General features: G+C 47.1%; 1 protein-coding gene across 7 annotated transcripts in view; it reads right to left on the minus strand.

Annotated features, from left to right (window-relative positions):
- LOC8036186 (spectrin beta chain) overlaps nucleotides 1–20,657 on the minus strand; it is a 120,349-nt gene that overhangs the window by 76,242 nt on the left and 23,450 nt on the right. For all 7 annotated transcript variants that reach the window (XM_029975337.4, XM_029975335.4, XM_029975336.4 and 4 more), the window contains exons 2-7: nucleotides 10,922–11,117; nucleotides 5,002–5,153; nucleotides 4,451–4,624; nucleotides 2,184–2,356; nucleotides 1,798–1,913; nucleotides 1,217–1,329 (exon numbers count right to left, since the gene is read on the minus strand). In XM_029975337.4, coding sequence (XP_029831197.1) covers nucleotides 1,217–1,329; nucleotides 1,798–1,913; nucleotides 2,184–2,356; nucleotides 4,451–4,624; nucleotides 5,002–5,153; nucleotides 10,922–11,057 — 864 coding nt within the window. In that variant the 5' untranslated portion in view covers nucleotides 11,058–11,117. The remainder of the gene's footprint in view (nucleotides 1–1,216; nucleotides 1,330–1,797; nucleotides 1,914–2,183; nucleotides 2,357–4,450; nucleotides 4,625–5,001; nucleotides 5,154–10,921; nucleotides 11,118–20,657) is intronic.

The following is a 20,657-nucleotide window of genomic DNA, read 5'->3' on the forward strand; positions in this document are numbered from 1 at the left end:
GGAGAAGTGTTCGAGCGCGTTGCATGCCGGCAGTGCGTACACACTATTGGCTCCCTCCTTTCCCCCCCAACCTCTATTACAACGCTTCTCCTCCTCTCCGGTCGCGGGCCGGCTGCGTCTATCCGCAAACATGGCGTTGGTTTTGATCGTCGACGTAGATTGCGTGATGGAGGCTCATCGTTCCGCGTAAAAGCGCTACCCTTGACTGTGAATTTTCGTTGTGTGTCGTTATGATAACCCAGCACGTACTAGAAGGGAAGATCCACCTACTCGTGCGGCGATGTCGTGGCGGCGCTCTCAAGACGGCAGAAACGCCCGTGTCGTCGTGTTTGTTTACTTCGACTAGAGTGGTGCTTTCTGTGTTTTCGAACATCGCCCGGATTTCTTATTTGGAGCATTTCATGCCTGTGCTCAAGTTGAAGGTATTACTGGCGCGTACCGTATAAAGGATGCGAATTTTCACGCGTTTTCATCGCCGGAGAAAAGTGATTAGGGTAAGAAATCCTGAACGCTCGCAACGTCCGTCCGCAACCCGCGACGCTGTTAAAAGGCTGCGCCAGGCAAAAGTCGCTCACTTCTTTCAAAATGTGTGACACACTTGAGACAGAACTGTTCTAGTCTGGTGAAATAAAGACTTTCCTCAAACTAAGCTTTATTTTTCACCTAACATAAAGTAAATTCTTTTACAAAGGTAAGTAGTCTCATGGCATGTATTTTGGCCTGAAAAATTGATGTTTTGGTTATAACGCGGTACCGCGTATAGTGCGGATTTTTGCGTCTCCCGCGACATACGTTATATGCGGTCTACACTGTAGCATAACCCTATAAAGATCTCAAGCGTAGATGGTTTTTCAAATCATCATCGTTTCGAAGGGACCGTGGGGCTTGACGAAGGGGTAGGCACCTGCGTCGACTTTCTTCACAGTGGCTTCTCAAAATTCACGTCCGTTCGTTACGTCCTCCAAGCGATCCGACTGGTTGGCTCCCAATGTCAGCAGCAAGCGTTCTGATGCTTCAGTTTGTCACTTGTTCTGAAGGGCGCAAGTATCTTTTTTCCTCTCGCTAGCACCACCGGCAAACATTTACATCCTGGAGATGCTAGCCTCGTGCTAACCGAGCTTTCCCACGACTGCAAAAAGCCGACATCACCAGACATCAAAAGAGCAAAACACACATCCACCGCAAGAATGCGTAAAGGACAGACGGAAAAGCCCACCTTTCCTATCCTCTTGCCCTGCACCGTCTCCGCCTTCATCTTGGAGAAGTAGTGGTAGTAAGTGACGACGTAGGTGATGATGGACTTCTCGTCGGGGTTGTCCACGAACACGTCTGCAAAACATGGTGGGACACGTTTCAGAATGAGGGCGCCGCTGGCAGATGACGGCAGGGACATGCTCGGTTGCGAGGTGCAAGATGCGGGTTGCAATGTTAATGTTTCTTCGCACGAGTGTGTTCGTCTGTCCGCACGTTTACGGCAACAACCGATATTGGCAAGTTTCGCAGCAGATCCCCGAGGGTGTTTCCCATAAGGCCGTTGTGGCCAACGTTACAATGTCACGTGACACTGCGACATCACGTGACTTGGTTATGGGACACCGTGACATGACACGTGATGTCACGCGACATCATGATTAGTGTGCGGTGTGGTCATGTGTAGTCTACGTGACAAAGTGCCTCGGCTGTTGCCATGGCTCGTTTGCGAGATGAGGCAAGGAGTCGGGAATTTTTTTTATCGACTGCTCTTTCTTGGGGCACCTGTAAGGTCCCTGAAACAAGGGCACATAACAAATCGCCCACCTTCAGGGTCCAGAAGCCGGGTGAGCCCCAGTTTCTGCTCGGCAGTGTTGAAGGCATTGTTGAGGTTGTAGATCGCATTCGACTTGGACAGTTTCTCGTACTGGATCAGGTCAGGCCTGCGAAGGGAGACGGCGCGACACCATGAGGAGCACCACTTATTCCGGTCTCGGTCAGACGGCTCCTACTATACACCATTCTCCCCTAAGCTGACAGTGCGCTGGAAGCTACGTGCTCGTTGGACCATTCATGCGTCTATTGCCAGCCACATGCTCACGCTTCTTCTGCCCCCGAGCAGGGAGCAGAGTCAGTGTCGGCTTGGGGGTAAACAGAGAACGGAATGTACTCTCCTTCGGGATCGGGGTGGTGTGTAACCCCAAGGCACGCACCTGTGCTTGTGGATGAGGGCATTGAAGGCGAGACCGTCCCTCCAACTGGTGGTGAAGTTGCGCACATTTACATTAGGGTAGCCAGCGGTTTTCATCTGGCACCAGAGGAGCAGGGCATCCTTGGCAGACTTGGTCTCCTGATTGTCCACCTGCTCAATCGTGATGTCCTGGATCTGTGCGCACGGGGAGGAAAAAGAAAATCAAAATTTAGAGTATTTATGTCATTGTCATTCTTTACCGGTGCAACAAGCATTATCCACAAGGTGTAGACTGCGGATTATTGAAAAGAAAATGTTATTACATAAACTTAAAAGCGCCGGATACTTGCTGCTTGGTTCTGTTTCATATCGCCGATTTGGTTTCACGAATCATCTTGGCTCGAGTAATAATGTTACCAAAATTGCTGCCTCGATTTAAGAAAGAAATAGACCGCTTTCTTGACGAAGCAAACTGCAATTCACTGTAAAAACCTGACGTTCCATCCACAAAGGTGTCACTAGTCTTGCATCCCACAAATCTAGAAAGTTTTAGGTCGCCGAGGCACACACTTGCCTCTTCACCTAGCTTCTAGGCAATCATGCACACTACAATTTTAAGATTATTCGTCCACCCCTTTGCTGTGAATAATTGGAGCGGTCAAATAAACAGATGGCACGATAAAATTAATTGCCCCGTTTATATACGAGCCGTCCTCCCTGCCCGTCTGTTACGACAACTATACTCAAATTCCCAATAACTTGGCGAACTGTGGAGGCTGCAGCCCCCCACGACCCAATAACAACGCGGGAGCAAGGCATGTGACAACACTCCACGATCGAGGCCGCCGTGGTCGAGGCCACGGGGGCCTCGTTACTGCCACAACAACAGCACCGTTTGTGGCAAAAAGTAAATTGAACTCATGCGGTTCCATCTCTATCGAGAAGATATGCAAAATAAAAAATAAATAATCACAAATTTACGAGTTTTAATTATATTTAAACTAAAAAAACGACAACACATCCGCATCCACTCCCGGTTTTTTTTCTCTTTGTAGCGCCGTGGCCGTTGGCGACGCAGCCGTGTAATTGACTGTCTCCGCTCAAAACATTGCACAGGGCCTGGGCAATAGCACCCTTCACAGATTCGAGGGCAAATTTGAGCGTATGGTTGTCTCATAAACTGTTCCCAAAGACATCGCAATTCTAGCGGACAAAAATGTTGCGGAGGTGGACGTTCGTCCGAAGTTGGTTGGTTTTGCAGCAAACGACTCTTGGCTTGCAGACGACAGCCGGTTTCTCTGGGCCTCGCATTTGGTGCAGTGACACACACGCCCCGTGACATAGTGTCACGTGCCTCGCTCCAAGGCTCTTATTGGGTCACAGTGGCCACAGCTCCACAGTTTGCCAAGTTATCGTGAAATAGATGAAAGCTAGCGCCATCTTTGCCCATATGCGCATAAAAAGAGAAGGTGTGTCCTGCATAGGTGCTAGGCGTGCCCGGCAGGCAGATTGCCATTTCAGACTGGAACGCGTTGCCCTCGAATATAGTAGAAATCGCAGATACAACAAAATTTAAGTTGGCTCCGAATCGAAGCACGTGTGCGGTTGTGTTTTTACGTTTCTTAAAGTAACCATTTTTGTTATGAATTCTGCATGTGGAAATGATGTATTTTTATGAGTGTTACAGCGGTGACTTGTTGTACATAAGCAAATGTTGTCATTTTCTTTAAATGTTTGATTGCTTTTCTTATATATATGATGTTATGTGCATAAAATCCTTCCTTACCTGCTTTTTTTTTTTCAATAATATTAATAGTTTTTTTTTAAACAATGTCCTATCAGAGCACTTTGAGGTATTTCATTCCATTTAGTTTATTTTTTCTCGCTGCCCGAAGGCGTTACAGAGGGGAGTGGGACACTGTAAACACATATAAAAGTAAAAATAGAGAAAAGACAAAGATAAAATTTAGTATGAAACATTGTTTAATCAATCAACAATTTCAATTCTAAAATCAGCTGTATTAGCATTTGCAACTACAACTGCGGGAAGGCGATTCCAACTAGTAGAGGTTTGGGGCAAGGAGGCGGCATTAAAAGTAAGGGGACTTTTAGCTGACGAATGGTGCGGAATGATACAAAAGATGGTTCTAAAAATAGTGCTTGGCCAAGTGCTGGGTTAGAGTGACAGATCTCGTGAAACAAACATATTAAATAAACAGATGAATCGAAAGGGTGCGCCAGGGGCAGCATTGGACGCCCCCTCGATTCGTGCTCTTTCATGGGCCGTACCTGGAAGCGCAGGATGATGGTCCAGATGAGTCCCAGAGTGAGGCGGGAGTTCCCGTCCACGATGTCGTGCGAGCCCAGGTTCTCCAGATGGACCCTCTGCTCCTTGAGGAACGTCAGGGCCTTGTCCACATTCTCCAGGCAGTGGATCTTCATCTTGCCCTTGGTCGGCTTTTGCTAAAGGGAGGGAGGGGCACACACAAACGTGGATGCAGAGGCGCTCCGCACACGTGCACCGTCGCACGTCCCATCTCTCATCTTTCAAACCGAGCAGACGCTCCTAGGCGAGCTCGTAAGCTTTGCACCTCCAACAAGAATACAGTTGCACGACCTAACGCAGATTTAAGCCGGTCGCTTGCGAAAGTTACGAATGTCGGGGGCTACGGGCCACATCACAGCGACATAGGGATGGAAACAACGGCTGCAACTGATGAAATTGGGGCATTAGCAAATAAGAACGCTCAAAGACAAATCAAGAGGCTAGAAGCGTGGACACAAAAGCCACACCCTTTGTTTCTTAAGCTCTTCGTGACTTTAGGGCCGCAACCGCTCACCAGTTTCTCTCCGGACAGGATCTCCAGGAGCTTGATGAGCATCTTGCCGTCTCGCATGTCCATGGTGAGGTCCGTGATGCGGCAGTTGGCTCGCACCAGGTGAGAGTTGACCCACTTGCAGAAGGTCTTCTTCTGGACCATCTCTCGTTCCTCTGCACACGCAAAACAACGCATGCAACGGATGACTAGACGCCCGGAGAAATCCAGGGGTACGCAGGTATCCAGCGAGAGGCTGGCAGACACAATCTTACCAAAGGCAAACTACCAGACCCACATCCCCAAAGCCAAAGTTTTATCAAGGAACGTTCGGGTGGAAGTTGCACAAAACAAACTCTCATGTTCAGACTTTCTGGCGTAGACTCCGCAAAACATGGGGATCCTGGACCGGATTGCCAACTTCTGCGTTCGAGGTCTCTACGACAAATCTTCATCAATAGACCTCCAGGAAACATAGGTACATCTTCCTGCAATCAGCATTTAAAGGGGCATTGACACATCAAAATCATTTTTTTTTTATTATCCAAAACGATTGAAAACGATGCCGGGACATTACTTTCAAAATTCGAAACTTGGGAACTCAGTATCTGTGAAGTAAAACAACAATTTCCAAATGCCGAATTTGACGTTTCCGCGCACTCTGCGCCAGTGAGGTGACGTCAAATATTGTGGAGACCTGCGAGTCGACTTTCTTTTGCGCCTCCGCTCAATCCGCTCCAAACGTTGCCACAGCGACCCGAAGCGAAGAGATGAGGAGCGGGTGAGATGGGCGCCGGTGGACCGGGAAAAACCGGTTTTATTTTGTGCATCGAACGCCGCATGTTTTCTGAGGAAGGATACAAATCCAGGAGGCGATGTCACACCTGATTTTCGGTATTTCAAGAAGAAGGGCCGTAGTGCGTTCGCAATTGCGTTAAAAAACATGTTTTACGATTTACATCATTAAATGTTAAAGAAATGTCGCCTAAAAGCCTCTAAATGTCATAATTTTTGGCGTCACGAATCAAAACAAGCGAGGAGGTGAGAAGTGGAAGAGAAAAACGCCAACAATAAAAAGGCGCAAGCGTGCGTGGGAACTTTTTTTTTTTTTTTGCGATGCAGTTTTTTTTTTACGTGTCTATGATTACAATTTGCATCGTTTTAGACAAAAAAAATTCGACCTTTGGGGTGTCAGTGCTCTTTTAAGCCCAACCTAAAGGATCCACCTTCGAAGACAATCAGATCAAGAACTATGATACTGAGAGTCATGACCACAAGGTCTATGACTTCAAGGGCCATGGCTTCAAGGATTAGGCACTCTGGGTCAAACATCAACAGCCAATTTTCAATTAATAACTGCAAGGATGAACCGCCAGAACTCCAGCCCCAGGCACTAGTTCTAAGGATAAAACCAAAAATTGTCACTGCATTTGGTGTATACATTCTAGAGGTAAGCACAAGTAAATACTGTCGAGACCGCTTATAACGAAGTCGGTTATAACGAAATAGCGGCTACAGCGAAACAATTCCTATTTTCCATTCCCTTTTGCACTTCGTTAATCCTAGTCGTTTATAACGAAATGGAGTATATAGCGAAGTGATTTCCGATTACCGTTGACTTCGTTATAACCAGTCTCAACAGTATTCCAAGGCCAAGCTCAGCCCTGCCAGTCATGATTGTCAACTGGGTACGGTTAAAGCCAAGCCCATCATCATGTAACAGTGAGGCAAGCTTCATTTTTGCGTAATATTATATGAAGCCTAGTTCAGACTGGCTTGCCAATGGTATACTTGAAGATTACAGTAGTATGTTTCTAGATTTTTATTATCTATTTGTATATCTAGTATTTATATATCAAAAGAACAGCAGGCATCAACTTTGCTCATTGAAGCTCGAAACGAATTTGGGCATATGTTATCATGGAGCATTTCAAATGACAACATATCACAGCCTCCAAGCAGTTACGTCTGTTTCTGAATTCAAGACAGGATATTGTGTTGCCCGGTGATTACAAATCTGTACACCTGCCCCAGGAGTACAAAGGCATTGAAAAAAAAAAGGCCAAGGACACCTAAGCACTTCTTGAGTTGTGAATGCGAAAGCATGCCGCCTGCAACGTATTGCTTCCGCCTCGCGTTGTCAAAGGGTCTCGGCTTCTTGCCGCCCGAGACACTTTGAATCGCAATTTGCTTGCGCCTCACACTTTCTAAGGGCTTTCTCCTAGCGCATTGCGCCACTGCTCGTTAACCCGCCGTGTATTCGGAGACTTGACAATGATGGTGGATCTCGCTGCCTGCCTCCTCGCTCGTTGTGCTGCGTTATTCCGCTCCCTTAGTTCGTCTGCGGTGTAATGGCGTGGACGGGCAGGTTTTGCTACTGCCGAGGTTGCAGTCACCGCCGATGTAGATGCTTGAGGCGCCACCATGCTCATTGGCGTCAAGAGGAGTAAAAGCAACTGAGTGCAAGCCACCGTATTCCTTTTACTGGCGCGCTGCCGGCGCGGGGCCCATAGCGCCATGGGGTGGCGTTCCTTGAAACTATGATGCGCGCCAGCCAGTGAAAGCCTCGTTCCTTGAAACTATGTCGCGCGCCAGCCAATGGAAGCCTATCCATCAAATCACTTCCACAGAATACGGGCTTCACTCCATTGAGACAGGGGAATTTAGGCACCATTTAGCACGCGGCTTCAAAACCTGATAACGCCGGTTTGCTCCATGGGACAGTTAATACTTTTGGATAAATCAAATCACGTCCGGGTCACCAAATATGTAGGAACCAAAGTCTTGGCACTACATATTTATGTACATTATTTACAAGGATAAACGGGTCGGTGATGTTCACTGCTTGCCGGAACGGTCGAGCGCGCGGCTTGAGAGCCCGTTGATCTCTCGTGTCCCGAGCTCCTTCCTTCTCCCTTTCTTCTTTTTCATCTGTGGGCGGTCAATGTATGCCAATGCCCACATTTTGTTTGTGCTTCCACTTCCCTAAACAAACCTTCAAAGTATTTTTGTCTTGAGAAAAATAGTCAGCAGCTTGTGCTGAAGATGTAACTGACAAGCCTAAACCAAAGTTAGATCCTGCACAATAGTGCCCCTGACACTCGGGCCTGTAGTCTACAAGCTGACCGACACCTGCGCAGACCTCTAGCATAAAGTCCCAAGTGTCACGTTCTGGGAATCTAGTAACACTTGGATTAAAAGGTTTTCTACTAAAAACACCAAAGGACATAAATGACAACCATGTCATTTCTCAAAACAGAACCAGTAAGAAACCATTCACTTAAATGTCTTTTCATCTCTTCCATCGTTAGAATGCCCTGATATCTTTGGGACATGGCCTTCACTTCCAGGTGGAGTGTCACTGTGAGCATCGATTAATACAAAGCAAATATTCTTTTCTTCTAGCAGTCTTCAAGATACAGGTTTTACTGCTCTCTATGGCCTTCTATATTCCTCCACCTTGTGACAAACAGGTTAATACATATCAAATTTTAGTCAGACATGTATGCACCGAGTTACTTCTACCTACCGTAATATTCTGAGAGATATCCCATCTAAAATCAAGGGCAAATTGGGTGAACATTAGGAGTGTTTTAACTTTTGGTGTGCAATCAAGAAAAATTTAAATAATTATATTTTTAGGCCATGTGTCCCTGAAAAACTTGATATTGCGGCGAGAAGGCAATGAAGCAAAGATGACTGTACTTCCCAGACCGCAATGTTCGCTTATATCCCACCGTAGCTAACTATCCGCATTTACGCATAGGCCATCGTTGATCCAAACACCACGATTACTAAAAATGAACAATCTTCCAGTGTTCAAAAAAAAAAAGCAGATTAAGTTTAAAATAAGGGTGAGTTATCTTTTGGGAGTGGGGCATCTCCCAGGATATTACGACAGTTCCTTTTTTCACCGACAAGTAACCTATCAGTTACTCTTTCTAAAAAAACGAATGGCACTTTTAAGGCCAAGTAACAATATTTTGTTACCTTTGAGGAGTAACACGTGCAGTACCGTTTAAACAGCCTCGCTTTAATTCCAATCTGAGTATGCATCTACCGCGACAAAAGCAGATGGGTAACTCGAAAAACAACTGAACAGAAGGACAGTATATCCACATACATCACTAAACACGTCGGTCAACCTTTACAGCTGGGAATGCCCTTTACCCAGCGAACACAATAAGGTTTGTTGGTTGAACCTTTTAGAATCGTATACCGGTGGAATGTAAACCGAGAGGTTGCTAACGCGAGAAGGCACAGAGCCCACAGTCAATTTCAACTTTAGAAGCAGAAGGAACAGAAGGAAGAGGGGAATCCCAGGTTCACCAGCTCTTCCTGAAGCACAACACTGCCGTTCCTTTAAACGCATCAGTAGAACGACCTTTCAGCGTTGCCGGAGATGTACTCTCAAGGAAGCAGAGAACGTAACTGCTGAAAACTTCGAGGGGCAGCTACTGCTTAAGTGCAACGACTACTGAAAAGAAAACAATAAGCCATGAAACAAAAGCGGTTGTGTGTTTGGTCGTCAAAGTAACGAGAAGTTACTCATTACATTTGATGTAAAGTAATGCGTTCCTTTTGAGAATCGGTAACGAGTAACGTATTTAGTTACTTTTGGGGGGGGGGGGGGGGTAACATGTACATGTCTAAGTTTAGTGCTGCAACTCTACAATACCAGACAAATTTGCACTCACTTCCTTTCACATTTTCGAGTTCGATGTAAGCTACATCAATATGAATGAAAAAACTAGGACGTAAAGAGAATGAAACGAGAGGTTAGCAACCTCTGCCTTAGTATCAAGCTTGTTGCAATTACTGTAAAACGATGAGTGACATGAGTGAACCTGCACGTGTAGGAAACTTCACTACTTCTCAAGAATGCAAAAAAAAAAAAGGTATGGCCCTGGAAACAAACGGAAACGATCCAATACCTTTGCCCTTCCGAATCTTGGTCTCGAAGGAGACGTCTTCACATAGAGAGAAAGGAACATCCTCCAGGGAAGGCGATAAAGCCATCAGAAACTAGAGAAACACACTTCCCCCAAAAAAGCTCACTGCACTACTCTTCAAAACCAAAAGAACAACACTACCCACCCCACAAACTAAATCGCACACTACGACCACTCAGAACCAATGTTTGAAGAGGTTCAGAACATAAACGACAGAGTTTCTGATCGACTCCAAGTCTGTGCCACGAAAAGAGAGCTGAAGACGCGGAGAGGCAAGAAATGCAAGCTTCAGGAGGAGTGCGTGAGGGAGAAGGCAGGAGCTTCTATTTGCTCGCAGGAAGAAGGAATCTCTTTCCTCTGCCTACTGATAAGGACGCGTCCTTGATGGGCCCTGCCACCCGGTGCCGGTGAGAGGACTTTATCAGGCCCCTGCTGGAGGCTCGACTGTGCGGAAGAGGCATCCGTGTTCTGTGCTTCACTAAGCGCTCAAGAATTCACACTTCACTTTATAGCTAGCCCAGTGACAAGACATCCGTGATGACGCCCTGACGGACGCATTGTCTCGGAGCTACTACACCTGTCTTCAAAAGCTGGATAACGTCGCAATGACTTGTAACTAGCGGCAAGACACTCGAGATAACTGTTGTCACTAGTGACAAGAGGCCCACAACACCAAATGTTGCTAAAACAAGTCCGAGGGTGTCATTTACCAGCTATAGAGTCTTTCCTAGTGTAGTGTGGAGTTTCTCTGCTTTGTTGAGTCGATAGAGAGGTCACTCATACAGCTTCAGATTAAGAGAAACTGCCACAAACTCCTTTCAGTAAAAAGGGTGAAGAAATAATCCCAGAGTTCTTTTTTCATTAGTATTCCTCGTTATGTAAGAAATAAAAAAATTAAAAATCAACCCGAATTTAATAATTGTTACTGCGGCATCAATGCGAAGCGGCAAGGCTCAAAACACTGGAAGGAGAAACGTTGTGTGCAAAGTCACCTGCAAGGGCCTTGATTCGTGATCGTTCGAAGAGTCGGGAGGAGCTGTTTCCGCCATCATAGTCATAGTCCTCCATCTCCTGCTGGTTGGCAGTGCTGGGGTCCCAGCGGATCCCCACGGAGATGTCCGTGGTCATGATGACTGCAGTTCCGCTGCCTCCGCCGCTGCTGCTGCTGCCGCCCTCCTCCTACGCCGCCTGCACACACAGACGGACAGACAACTTGCAGGGTGCCTCAAGACAAACAACTCGCAGAATGCCTCAAGATAAACATCCTGCAGGACGTCTCAAGATGAAACAACTTGCAGGGTGCCTCAAGATAAACAACTTGCAGGGTACCTCAATACACACCTCAAGACAAACAACCGGCAGAGTGCCTCAAGACAAACAACTGGCAGAGTGCCTCAAGACATACAACTTGCAGGGTGCCCTCAAGACACACTACTCGCAGGGTACCTCAAGACAATCAACTCACACCGTGTAAGTTGACTGTCTTGAGGTACCCTGCAAGTCGTGTGTCTTGAGGCACCCTGCAAGTTGTTTGTCTTGAGGCACCCTGCAAGCTGTTTGTCTTAAGACAAGCAACTTGTAGGGCACCTTAGGAGAACTGCGTTGCCAAGAGTTCTTAAACCATTGCATACTAATTAACAAAAAAACATATTACAAACATTTATTTAAGGTAGGCAATTTGCACCAAACTGCAAAAATAAAAGTCACAGAAGTAGCAAAACGGGAAAAAGAAAAAGGCACTGCAGCCAACAGACAGTCTCTTAAGATTTGTATACACGACAGAAACGTGCCGACGACACCCTAGCAAGTATTTCCTCAATGCGGCGCTGACACCACGGTTACGATGGGGAGCCCTATCAACCTGTAGGCACATCACGAGTGCCCAAAATGGAAGGAAACAGTGTAGCCGCTGCCCCGCCCCCTTTTTGAACATCTCCCAAAAAAATTAGCCTGTCACGACGCTGATAAGAGTGCAACACATTATTTCGTCGTCTCGTCCCCGTTGCCTTTTTAACGTGGGCAAAAATGGCTTCCTACCAAAAACAAGAAGATAATTCTGGTTTCTACAAATAATGCAGGAAACAAAAAAGGAAGAGACCGTTGTGAAAACCGCACCGGTTTTGAAGAAGAGCAAAAAGTGATGGGCAAGCCTCTGCTATTTAAAAATAACCCGTCACCCTGCTGTGCAAGGTCGGAGGCGCCTGTCACGCCGAAGGCATTAACCTGCCACAGCATGGGGCGTCGTCCAATAAAAGTTATTTGCCCGGGACTCAAGATGGGGGGGGGCGAAAGGTGCACGAGCAGGAACGTTGAGCAGAGTGGCTTTTTGCAATAACCCAGCTGATTGTTGCGCAAGTCACCGTTACCAGGGGAGGACGCCCGACAATGATAAAATATAAAGGAGAACGCGGTATGTATGAGATAAGGTACCCGAAAATAAGATAAAAAGAGGGGAGGATCGGTGACAGCTTATGAAACCTCGAGGTTACGTTAGCTCAAAGTAATAAAGAGAATTCAATAGACTGATTAACTTGAACCACTTTTAGTAGCTGATGGATGCTGGAGCTTAGACAGTATTGAAATTAAGAGATCTGTCTACAGTGAATTTGTAGCTGAGGGAGACAAAATTGAGAAGATAGTGGATAAGGGCATCCTCGCTGTGCGTGTCAATGCTCTGAGCTCGAAGAACTGCTGAGAAGCATGTGCCACAATGTTACTGCATCCTGTTCACCATGCCAGTGAAGCAACTCGGAACATTTGTTTCCCAGAACTTACTTCTTCGCGTGCAGTGGCTGAACTACCCATCCGTCGCAACCTTTCCGAGAACCTTTTGTGCAATGGGCCGCAATTACAGACCCGCGATCATTCGGCTTGTACCGCGTACCGCTAATATGCGTTAAAGACGCAGTGCTCGTCTCCGTGTAATGAGCTCTTGGAACTCGGCACGCCTATTCTCTTTAGCTCTCAACCCTTGTCAAAAAGAACTCAGCCATACTCTGCAAACTAGTTTTCACTGAAAGATCTGTCAAGCAACCGGGTTACTACTGGGTAGAATACACCGATCTTACTCCCCATTCTAGCAGCATGCAATTTACTTCAGTAATGAAATTCAGTACATGCAACATTGCTCGGCCCCTAGACACACCTTAGACTTTGTTTGATGACCAAATACTTCTATTTTATTGCAGAAGCTTGAAGCGTTAAGCGTCGAAGCAGAAGCGTTAATGCATCGAAACTTGATAACCGGTGGAGTGATAGCTGCTGCCGCAGGAGCTCATCCATCATGATTTCGGCATCCACTTCTATGTACAAACTTTAAATAAATTGTGTTGTGCATTGGTTTAGACAGCAGACAGTTAGTCAGTCCCAGTGGGCATCTAGTGTCTCGGCTATATATGAGAAATTTAACCAGAGCAGTTCCACTGCTAGCCTGGGGTCTTTAATGTGCAGCAGGGGTAGGGATTGCACTCAAGGTCCCTGGGTTCCGCATCAAGCTTTTGTTTCATGTACTCAGAGATTTAAATAATAATAATAAAGGTCATAGTAATGAGCAACATACATTGATAATTCTTTGTCATTTAGGGCCCGCCACATAGCAGTATGTGCAAGCGAACTGACACATACTGCTATATTTCTGTCGGGTAAGATCTGTCCAATGTCGGCAAGCTTCAATATGCTGGGTTAGGTTATTTTGGTCGAACTAGATTCAGCTGCACAGTGAAACAGAGCGCTTCAACTTCATAGTCTTGACTCTACTGCCACGGAGAGCTGACCACAAGGGATATCAAGAGCCCCAGAGTTGAAATCTCAGGTCCGCCAAAGATTTAGTCTTTTGGCGGCTTTGTGAACTGTTTCATTCTATCAAGTAGAGTTCATTCATCCCCATAATTTTATTATATAGTCAGCACTGTAAACAGTGCTGACCTGGCTGATGCAGTGCCTACCTCACACTATATTAGTGATGCAGGCTGCAGCACTGCATCGGTGCTAAGTTACGTTCAAGTCAGCGCTGCATGAGCACTGTTTCTTATGTTGATTTAGCACTGCGATGTATGTGTCAACCGGCCTTTACAGTGAAAGGATTAGTAAAACTACCGCAGTATACTCAAGAAGAAGTGTCCGATGGTAAGATACTCCAGTCATTAACACTGCAACGAACCAAGCTAAAAGCAAACAGATTTGCCGCATCACCCACCACAAACACCGCCTTCCACGCGAACACAGATCTAATCCAGACAGCAACTAGGGGCAATAAGGAAGGCAGAAAGAACATCAGCAACAAAAGAAGACCAAGGCAGAGGACCAGCTCCCTCGACATCAAGCGAAACATCAAGCATCGAGACCTCGGCCACAGCCCCAAGAACCCCAGCAAAGGAACGCTCCCTTCCTCGTCCGCCACACCCTCCTCCTCCTCCGTTCGCATCCCCCCTTCCCCGGAAATATTTAATTTAGCCCCGTTACACAGACAGGACAGAGGGAAAGGGAGGTTGCCCAAAAGCCCGCTCGGGATCAGAGCAACGAGCACTCCCGCTGCCTCGCCCTTTTCTCTGCTCGCGATGGGGCGCGGTCAGACGACGACGGCGACGTAAAGTGCACCGGGGCCGACGCGCGCGCCGACGCTACGCTGTCCCCACCAGACGAGACGAAACGCCGCCAAAAATAATAATGAGAGGAAAAATCGGGAGAAATAAAACTAAACGGAGCGCGATGACGCAACGGACGAGTGAATCGAGTTGTACGGGGAAGCAAGCAGACCGGAGCTTTCTACAATCGCACCGATCGAAAAACAAAAAAGAAAACGGTGTCAAACACAAAAATGATAAAAAGAAAGTAACGTTACAAGCAAAGAGAGGAAGGAAGGAATGAAAAGGACACGAGGGCACCACGGCGGTTTAGCCAGCCAAGTCACGCCAACGGAGGCGGCAGACGTCACGTAGAGCTGACATCGACTGTCATGGCCACCGCGGGGTTTGCAGGATGAAAGATCGTGACGACGGCAAGCTCGGAAGCGAAAGGAAGAGAGACGAGGGAGGTTGCTGTTTACTTCGCGTCTCTGCCCATTAAGAGTCGTTGGGAAACAAAGGATAGCGTGAGGCAGCCGTCAGTGTGAGTGCAGCTAAGCAGCTGTAAAGTAGAACCAGCGAAAAGGTCTTGAAGAATCGCGGTGGGAGAGGTCTTCTGCTCCGAGGGCCGGAGCAGACGATCTTCCCCGTGCGGCGACGCGCTGAAGTTATCCACGCCCTCGTTTCGCACGCACAAACAAATGCAAAGCGGAATATCTATCTCTCTATTATTTGGTGAAATCTCCCCCTTTGTCCTCCAAGTTAGTTCACGCAAATGTACATATGTACCCAAATGTGACTGTAAGCAATTAACATTCAAGCGCTCATACGCGATTGCGGCGACGATCATCAGCAGCTTTCAAATCCAGACGACGACGCGGGAGGCCGCGAAAGTAGCAGACGGCACAGACAGGCGGAACATCAGAACCCTTTAGCCCATTTTCAGGGCGTTATTCATCGTAGCCTCGCACTAAAAGGCCCGTCGCTTTTCATTCGGAGGCGGCCATCTTTTTTTTTTTTTTTTTTTTTTTTTTTACGCTTCTATATAAACTTTTTTTCTTCTTTTTTTCTCGCCACTCAAGGACGGCTTTTTGATAGCACTATCGGCGCTATGAGTCTCTCCCGACCGACAGAAGCGCTTGTCAACACACTTTGCGGGCAGGACGCCAAAAAAAAAAAAAAAAAAGCGTACTGGTTCAATTGATTGGATCCAGGACAATTACATTCGGCGATAATTGGCACAGACTACCATAACCGTCAAACGCATATAAAAATACCTTGACAGTGAAATCCGGTTTCTTCCAAACAAAGCTCAGGTTTCTGCAGAAAGAGCACTCAGGTATTATTTTATGTCCGAATGAAATTCGTGTTCCTCTTTTTGTTAAAGGGCAATGCCATTAGGACAATTTCACGCCTACACTGTTTACACAAGAAAGAAATTTATCAACAGTTTCTTCGTAAGTTCCAAATCTACGAAACTTATTGGTACAGGTTAAATTTGGTCTTGAGTACTTTACGGCCAAGCACCGAATAAATGTACTCCAGTTTTGTGCGGGAACACGTTTTGCATGATGGCAATGTTTTTCGCCCCTCAGGTGAAAAAACAACTGGAAGCCATTAAGATGTTGCCACGTCCTTGTTCATCCCCTATCGTACCGCTGAACCGCAATCATTATATTGTTATTAAACAAGCACGCGAAGCTATGTTGTCTACGAGAACCAAGCAGCGAAAGCGGACGATAGTGGTGGAGAAAGAGCCTCCTTTCAGAGCTTCTCGGCGTCGCCACTAAGCGGCGCCGATTTCGCTGGAGAGAGCTGCCATCGCAGACAAAGAATATCTACCGTATGCACTTCGACCGCCGCAGGCAAAGTGTTTCCCGAAACGTCTGCTAACGCACCTTACGAGATCGGAATCACGCAGCTTATCTAGCGACTGCACGAGTTTATCCAGCACCGATATAGAAACAGTCTGGCGCTACACGACTGACAACGGTGTCCGAGGTTTGGCAACAAACTGCCTGCCAACCCTCCTTTTTACACCCCCCCCCCCTTTCCCCCAAACACACACGCACACATAAAGAAGAAAAAGAAGAAGTACTTTTTCACTACGCCAAATCTTCTCCCAAGAGCCGTTAGAGGTAAATGACACAGAACCGATGTTCCTTCGATCGTTTTCTCGTCTGACCCGGTTTTGTGTTTTTCGGCGGGAAAACGTTGCTCCCGCTCAAACTTATCGATCGGCTTCACTCTCCGTTCGCGGAAAATCCCCGAAAATAAAAATATTAAAGAGAGAATAAAAAAATAAAAAACACATTCAGAATAAACGATTGGAAGACAGCAGAGCCAGTCATTTTAATCCAACTTCCCTCAGGGCCAGTGTGCGTGTATTATTCAGACGCATTCGCACTTCAGTTTCTCCGCAGACACGGCACGTATGAACCATGCATCCTTTCATATACATGTGTACGCTTGGAACATGCGACGTGTTTAAAGACAGTTTTTGTACGACCAATGTGACAGGATACCGTCTCCATACGGGGAACAAACACGCCTCAGACAGTGTGCAGACACTGTCTTTTGTAGGATGTGGATGGATGTTAATGGCTAGAGCCTTTCTAACGGGCGGTAGCTTGCGCCACCTAGCAGTGTAAACGCGACTTTAGGGATATCGCAAACCCGTTGACCGGGGTTTTCAAACTCGTCTAAAAAATCAACTTTTTTGTGTGTGTGCGTGTGTGTGCGCGGATATTGAGAACGATTTGACGCCGTTTGGTGGAGAATGGATGCCATATGAATTGGATTCTAATTTTTCACATTTATAAACTGAATAAAAGTGTGTATAGGGTATCCACAATAGAGAAATGTGAAAAAAAAAAAAAAAAAAATCGGCGCCTGCAAACAGAAAGTTTATATTTGTACTAGATGTGCATTGAGATGATCAATTTTTGCATTCCAAAAATTCAAAACGTAATTCTCTTCCTAAAAAAAAAAAAAAAAAAGGATTATTTTTTTAACGTCAAGGGGGACCTGTTCGCAGACGAGAGAGTTAGCGATGGCTGTAATGCGTGGCACCATCTCTCAATAGGCGCTGCGAGAAAACGGCGGACTCTGCCGTCCGTTTGCTGCGCCCATCGAGAGATGGCGCCACAACTTGTAATCCCTAATCCACCGTCCGCAAACACGTTCGTCGTTCACCCGGGCAAGATTGCTGGTCTAATTTTTCGTAGAAAGAGAGCTACGTTTTGAAATCTAACATGGTAAAATGCACCACCTAAATGCATACTCTTTAAAAGTTCCAGCTTTCCATGCGCAGGCGCCGATTTTTCCGGCTCATTTTACAGCGCACGAATCCACTGTGGACACCCTATATGTGTCTGCTATACCCTACTGGTAGTCATTTTACAAAACACAAAAACTACCGATTAAATTATTTTGCAAAAATCAAATCAAAACGTTCGTGTAGACAAAAATAAATGGAACTTCGTCGGATTTTTCCCAACGGTCGAAGGTTCGGCGAACCAGTTCCTACCGCAAGTTCGACCGAAGCTCGCGATATCGTCTCGCATCCGACGCGCGCACGCCACGAACGGTGCACCATCATCCGAGCCGTAGTTTCGTACAGCCGCGGAGGCAGACGAGAGACGTGCGGCGACAGGACCTTCGAACCGAAACGGGAAAGCTTCTAAAAGCGGTCGGCCTCGCGGGGAGCAAGCACAAAAAGAAGCCGAGCCAAACAAAGATGCTCGAAGGAGGAATTCTCTGCCGACGGGATATTTCGGTAGCGCGCGTAAACAAACCGACGCCGTTCAGGACGGAAACCAAACTCAATCTGCTACACACAGGAGGGCGTAGACACAAGTAAGAACAACGTTACAACCCCCCCCCCCCCCCCCCCCCCCAGAAATTGAGGGAGAGGGGGAGAGCAGAATGCGCGGGGACGCTGACTGGAGCGATTAGGGGGTAGATGTAAAGCTTAGCTCCCTTTGTCTTACTTTTCGAACGCGTTTGAAGATTGAGTAGGGGTAAAGACCGATCGCTTTCCCCAGTAATCGCTCCAGCCAGAGTGGGGTGTTCTGGGACACGCGCGCGCTCTCCCCTCCTCCTCTCCCTCAGCTCACCGTAACTTGGCAGACGGCGAAGGCTACGGCCAGAGTGAGCCAATCACCGCGTTCAAGAGAGACGCGTGACTATCGTCTATCGCAGTGCTGTCGAAGCTACAGACAAAAGCGGGTACGGGTAGAGAGGAGGGTAGTTTTCCACCGCTTGCCTCTGTACCTTTTGGTAAGGGCTGTCACGTGTTTCACCTCCGTCGCTCTGATTGGGTCGAGGGGGACCGTCGCGTTCGCTCTTCTGCCGAGGTTCGACTCTTTTTAACCGCAAAGTTCGACTACCCGCTGACACCACCAAGCGGAAGAGAGGTATACTACTTACCGGGCGTGTTTCCACATTATTAAACTGACCAAATCAATAAACGTTTAGGTCTACTATTATACCGCCTGAAATATAAAACAAACGCCATATTCTTTTTCTTTCTTTCTCTTTCTTTTTTTTTTAGCAAACATTTTTTTTTATTTTTGTGTAACAGTCGGGTAATACGGTGGAAATGGAACTTCGTCGAATTTTGCCACTAAGTTCGAAGGTTCGCCAAACCAGTCGAACCTCAGTTTTCACAAAAGTTCGCCATATCCTTTAGTTGCTACATACACACATCGTCGAGAAACTCGCTGTTTAGACACACGGTTGAGCCGATTCCTGCCGTTAGATAGAAACGACAACGACCCCCCCCCCCCCCCCCCCCCCTCCCGCCCCTCCCTTGCCAAACCACCAACACAGAAAGCTTGGAGAAACATTTTGTGTCTGCTTACAGACACACATGTGTATCTGGGAAGGAGCTAACAAAGAAAATCTAAAGAGATACGTATCAAATGTCGCTGTTCTCTCAAAGCTAAATAAAACGGACGGGAGAGATGAAGTGCAGACGACGGCAGCGGCGGAAAAGGCCAACGTCGTCTGCAAACGAGAAATCAAAACCGAAACTAACCAAAGAGAAAGGCATACCCAGTCACGGAAATGAATGCGAAACAGCGGAAACTCCTTGGCACGCGTTCTAGCACCGCCCAAAATTCGACCTTGTAGGGCGTGAACTGCCGTCCAAATATCCCGTTTCTGATGCGACTCCGACAGACACACCTCCAACAAGCAAAAAGAAAAATGTGGTCGTGCGGATTGACGAAACAAATAATAAATAAAACCTGCCGCATCTCCATAGCGGCCCCCGCGAAAGCGAGCAGACGACGGCGACATCAAAACCGTCTGCTCGAGCCTCGCTCGCTTCCCGGCGCCACCGAGCTTCCGGCAGCTGCTTGCACATGCTCTGAAGGGACGGAGCGCACGCGCGCTAGGCGCGGGCGAAGAAATCAGCACACAATTATAGATGAAGCGATCGCGATAATCCGCGTCTTTAGCTGCGCGCCACCTCTTGTTCTTTGTAATCCCGAGTCTTGTATAGTGACATTAGAAAACAGAAGATGTTTTTTCTTTCTTTCTTTTTTGCCAAAGGAAGCAACTTTGTCGCTGCCCCGGAATCCCATAGGCGCGTCTGCGCTGAAATCTTGTCGGATTATCGATCATGTCTCCAACACCTGCGAGCGCGCTAAATAGATCCCCCCCCCCCCCCCCCCCGGTTTTCTTTCTCCCTTTTTCTTTCCATTCGTGAATATTGACTACATCGCCTGAAGGCAATCCAATAAATGGGCGTTCGAACAGGCCGCATCGCCTTGCACGGCCGTGGTGCTGCTGCTGCTGTCAGCGCGGCACATGTGCAGACACTTCGTTCGCCACTAATCGGGGTTTTGCACATGCGCAGAGCCAACACCTTCCGTGGGCAAAGGTAGGCACATGAAGCACAATTCGGTTATCGTTGAAGCCGAAGGCCCCCCCCCCCCCCCAAATGGCGGCCATCTTGAATTTTTCTGAACATGGAAATGCTTATTATTATTATTACTTTAATTTAAATATGGATATTCATAAACCGCGCGTTTGATCAGTATTGCCATAACCTTAGTGGACATCTTATGGGGGAGAAAAAAGATAATAAGTATCGTGGTGATGGAGATAATAGACAGTTTTAGTAGATCGTTCCGATACCTCCGATAGCCCCGATAAC

The sequence above is a fragment of the Ixodes scapularis genome, unplaced genomic scaffold, assembly GCF_016920785.2.
Source record: "Ixodes scapularis isolate PalLabHiFi unplaced genomic scaffold, ASM1692078v2 PGA_scaffold10__122_contigs__length_95168666, whole genome shotgun sequence".
Classification (NCBI taxonomy): Eukaryota; Metazoa; Arthropoda; class Arachnida; order Ixodida; family Ixodidae; genus Ixodes; species Ixodes scapularis.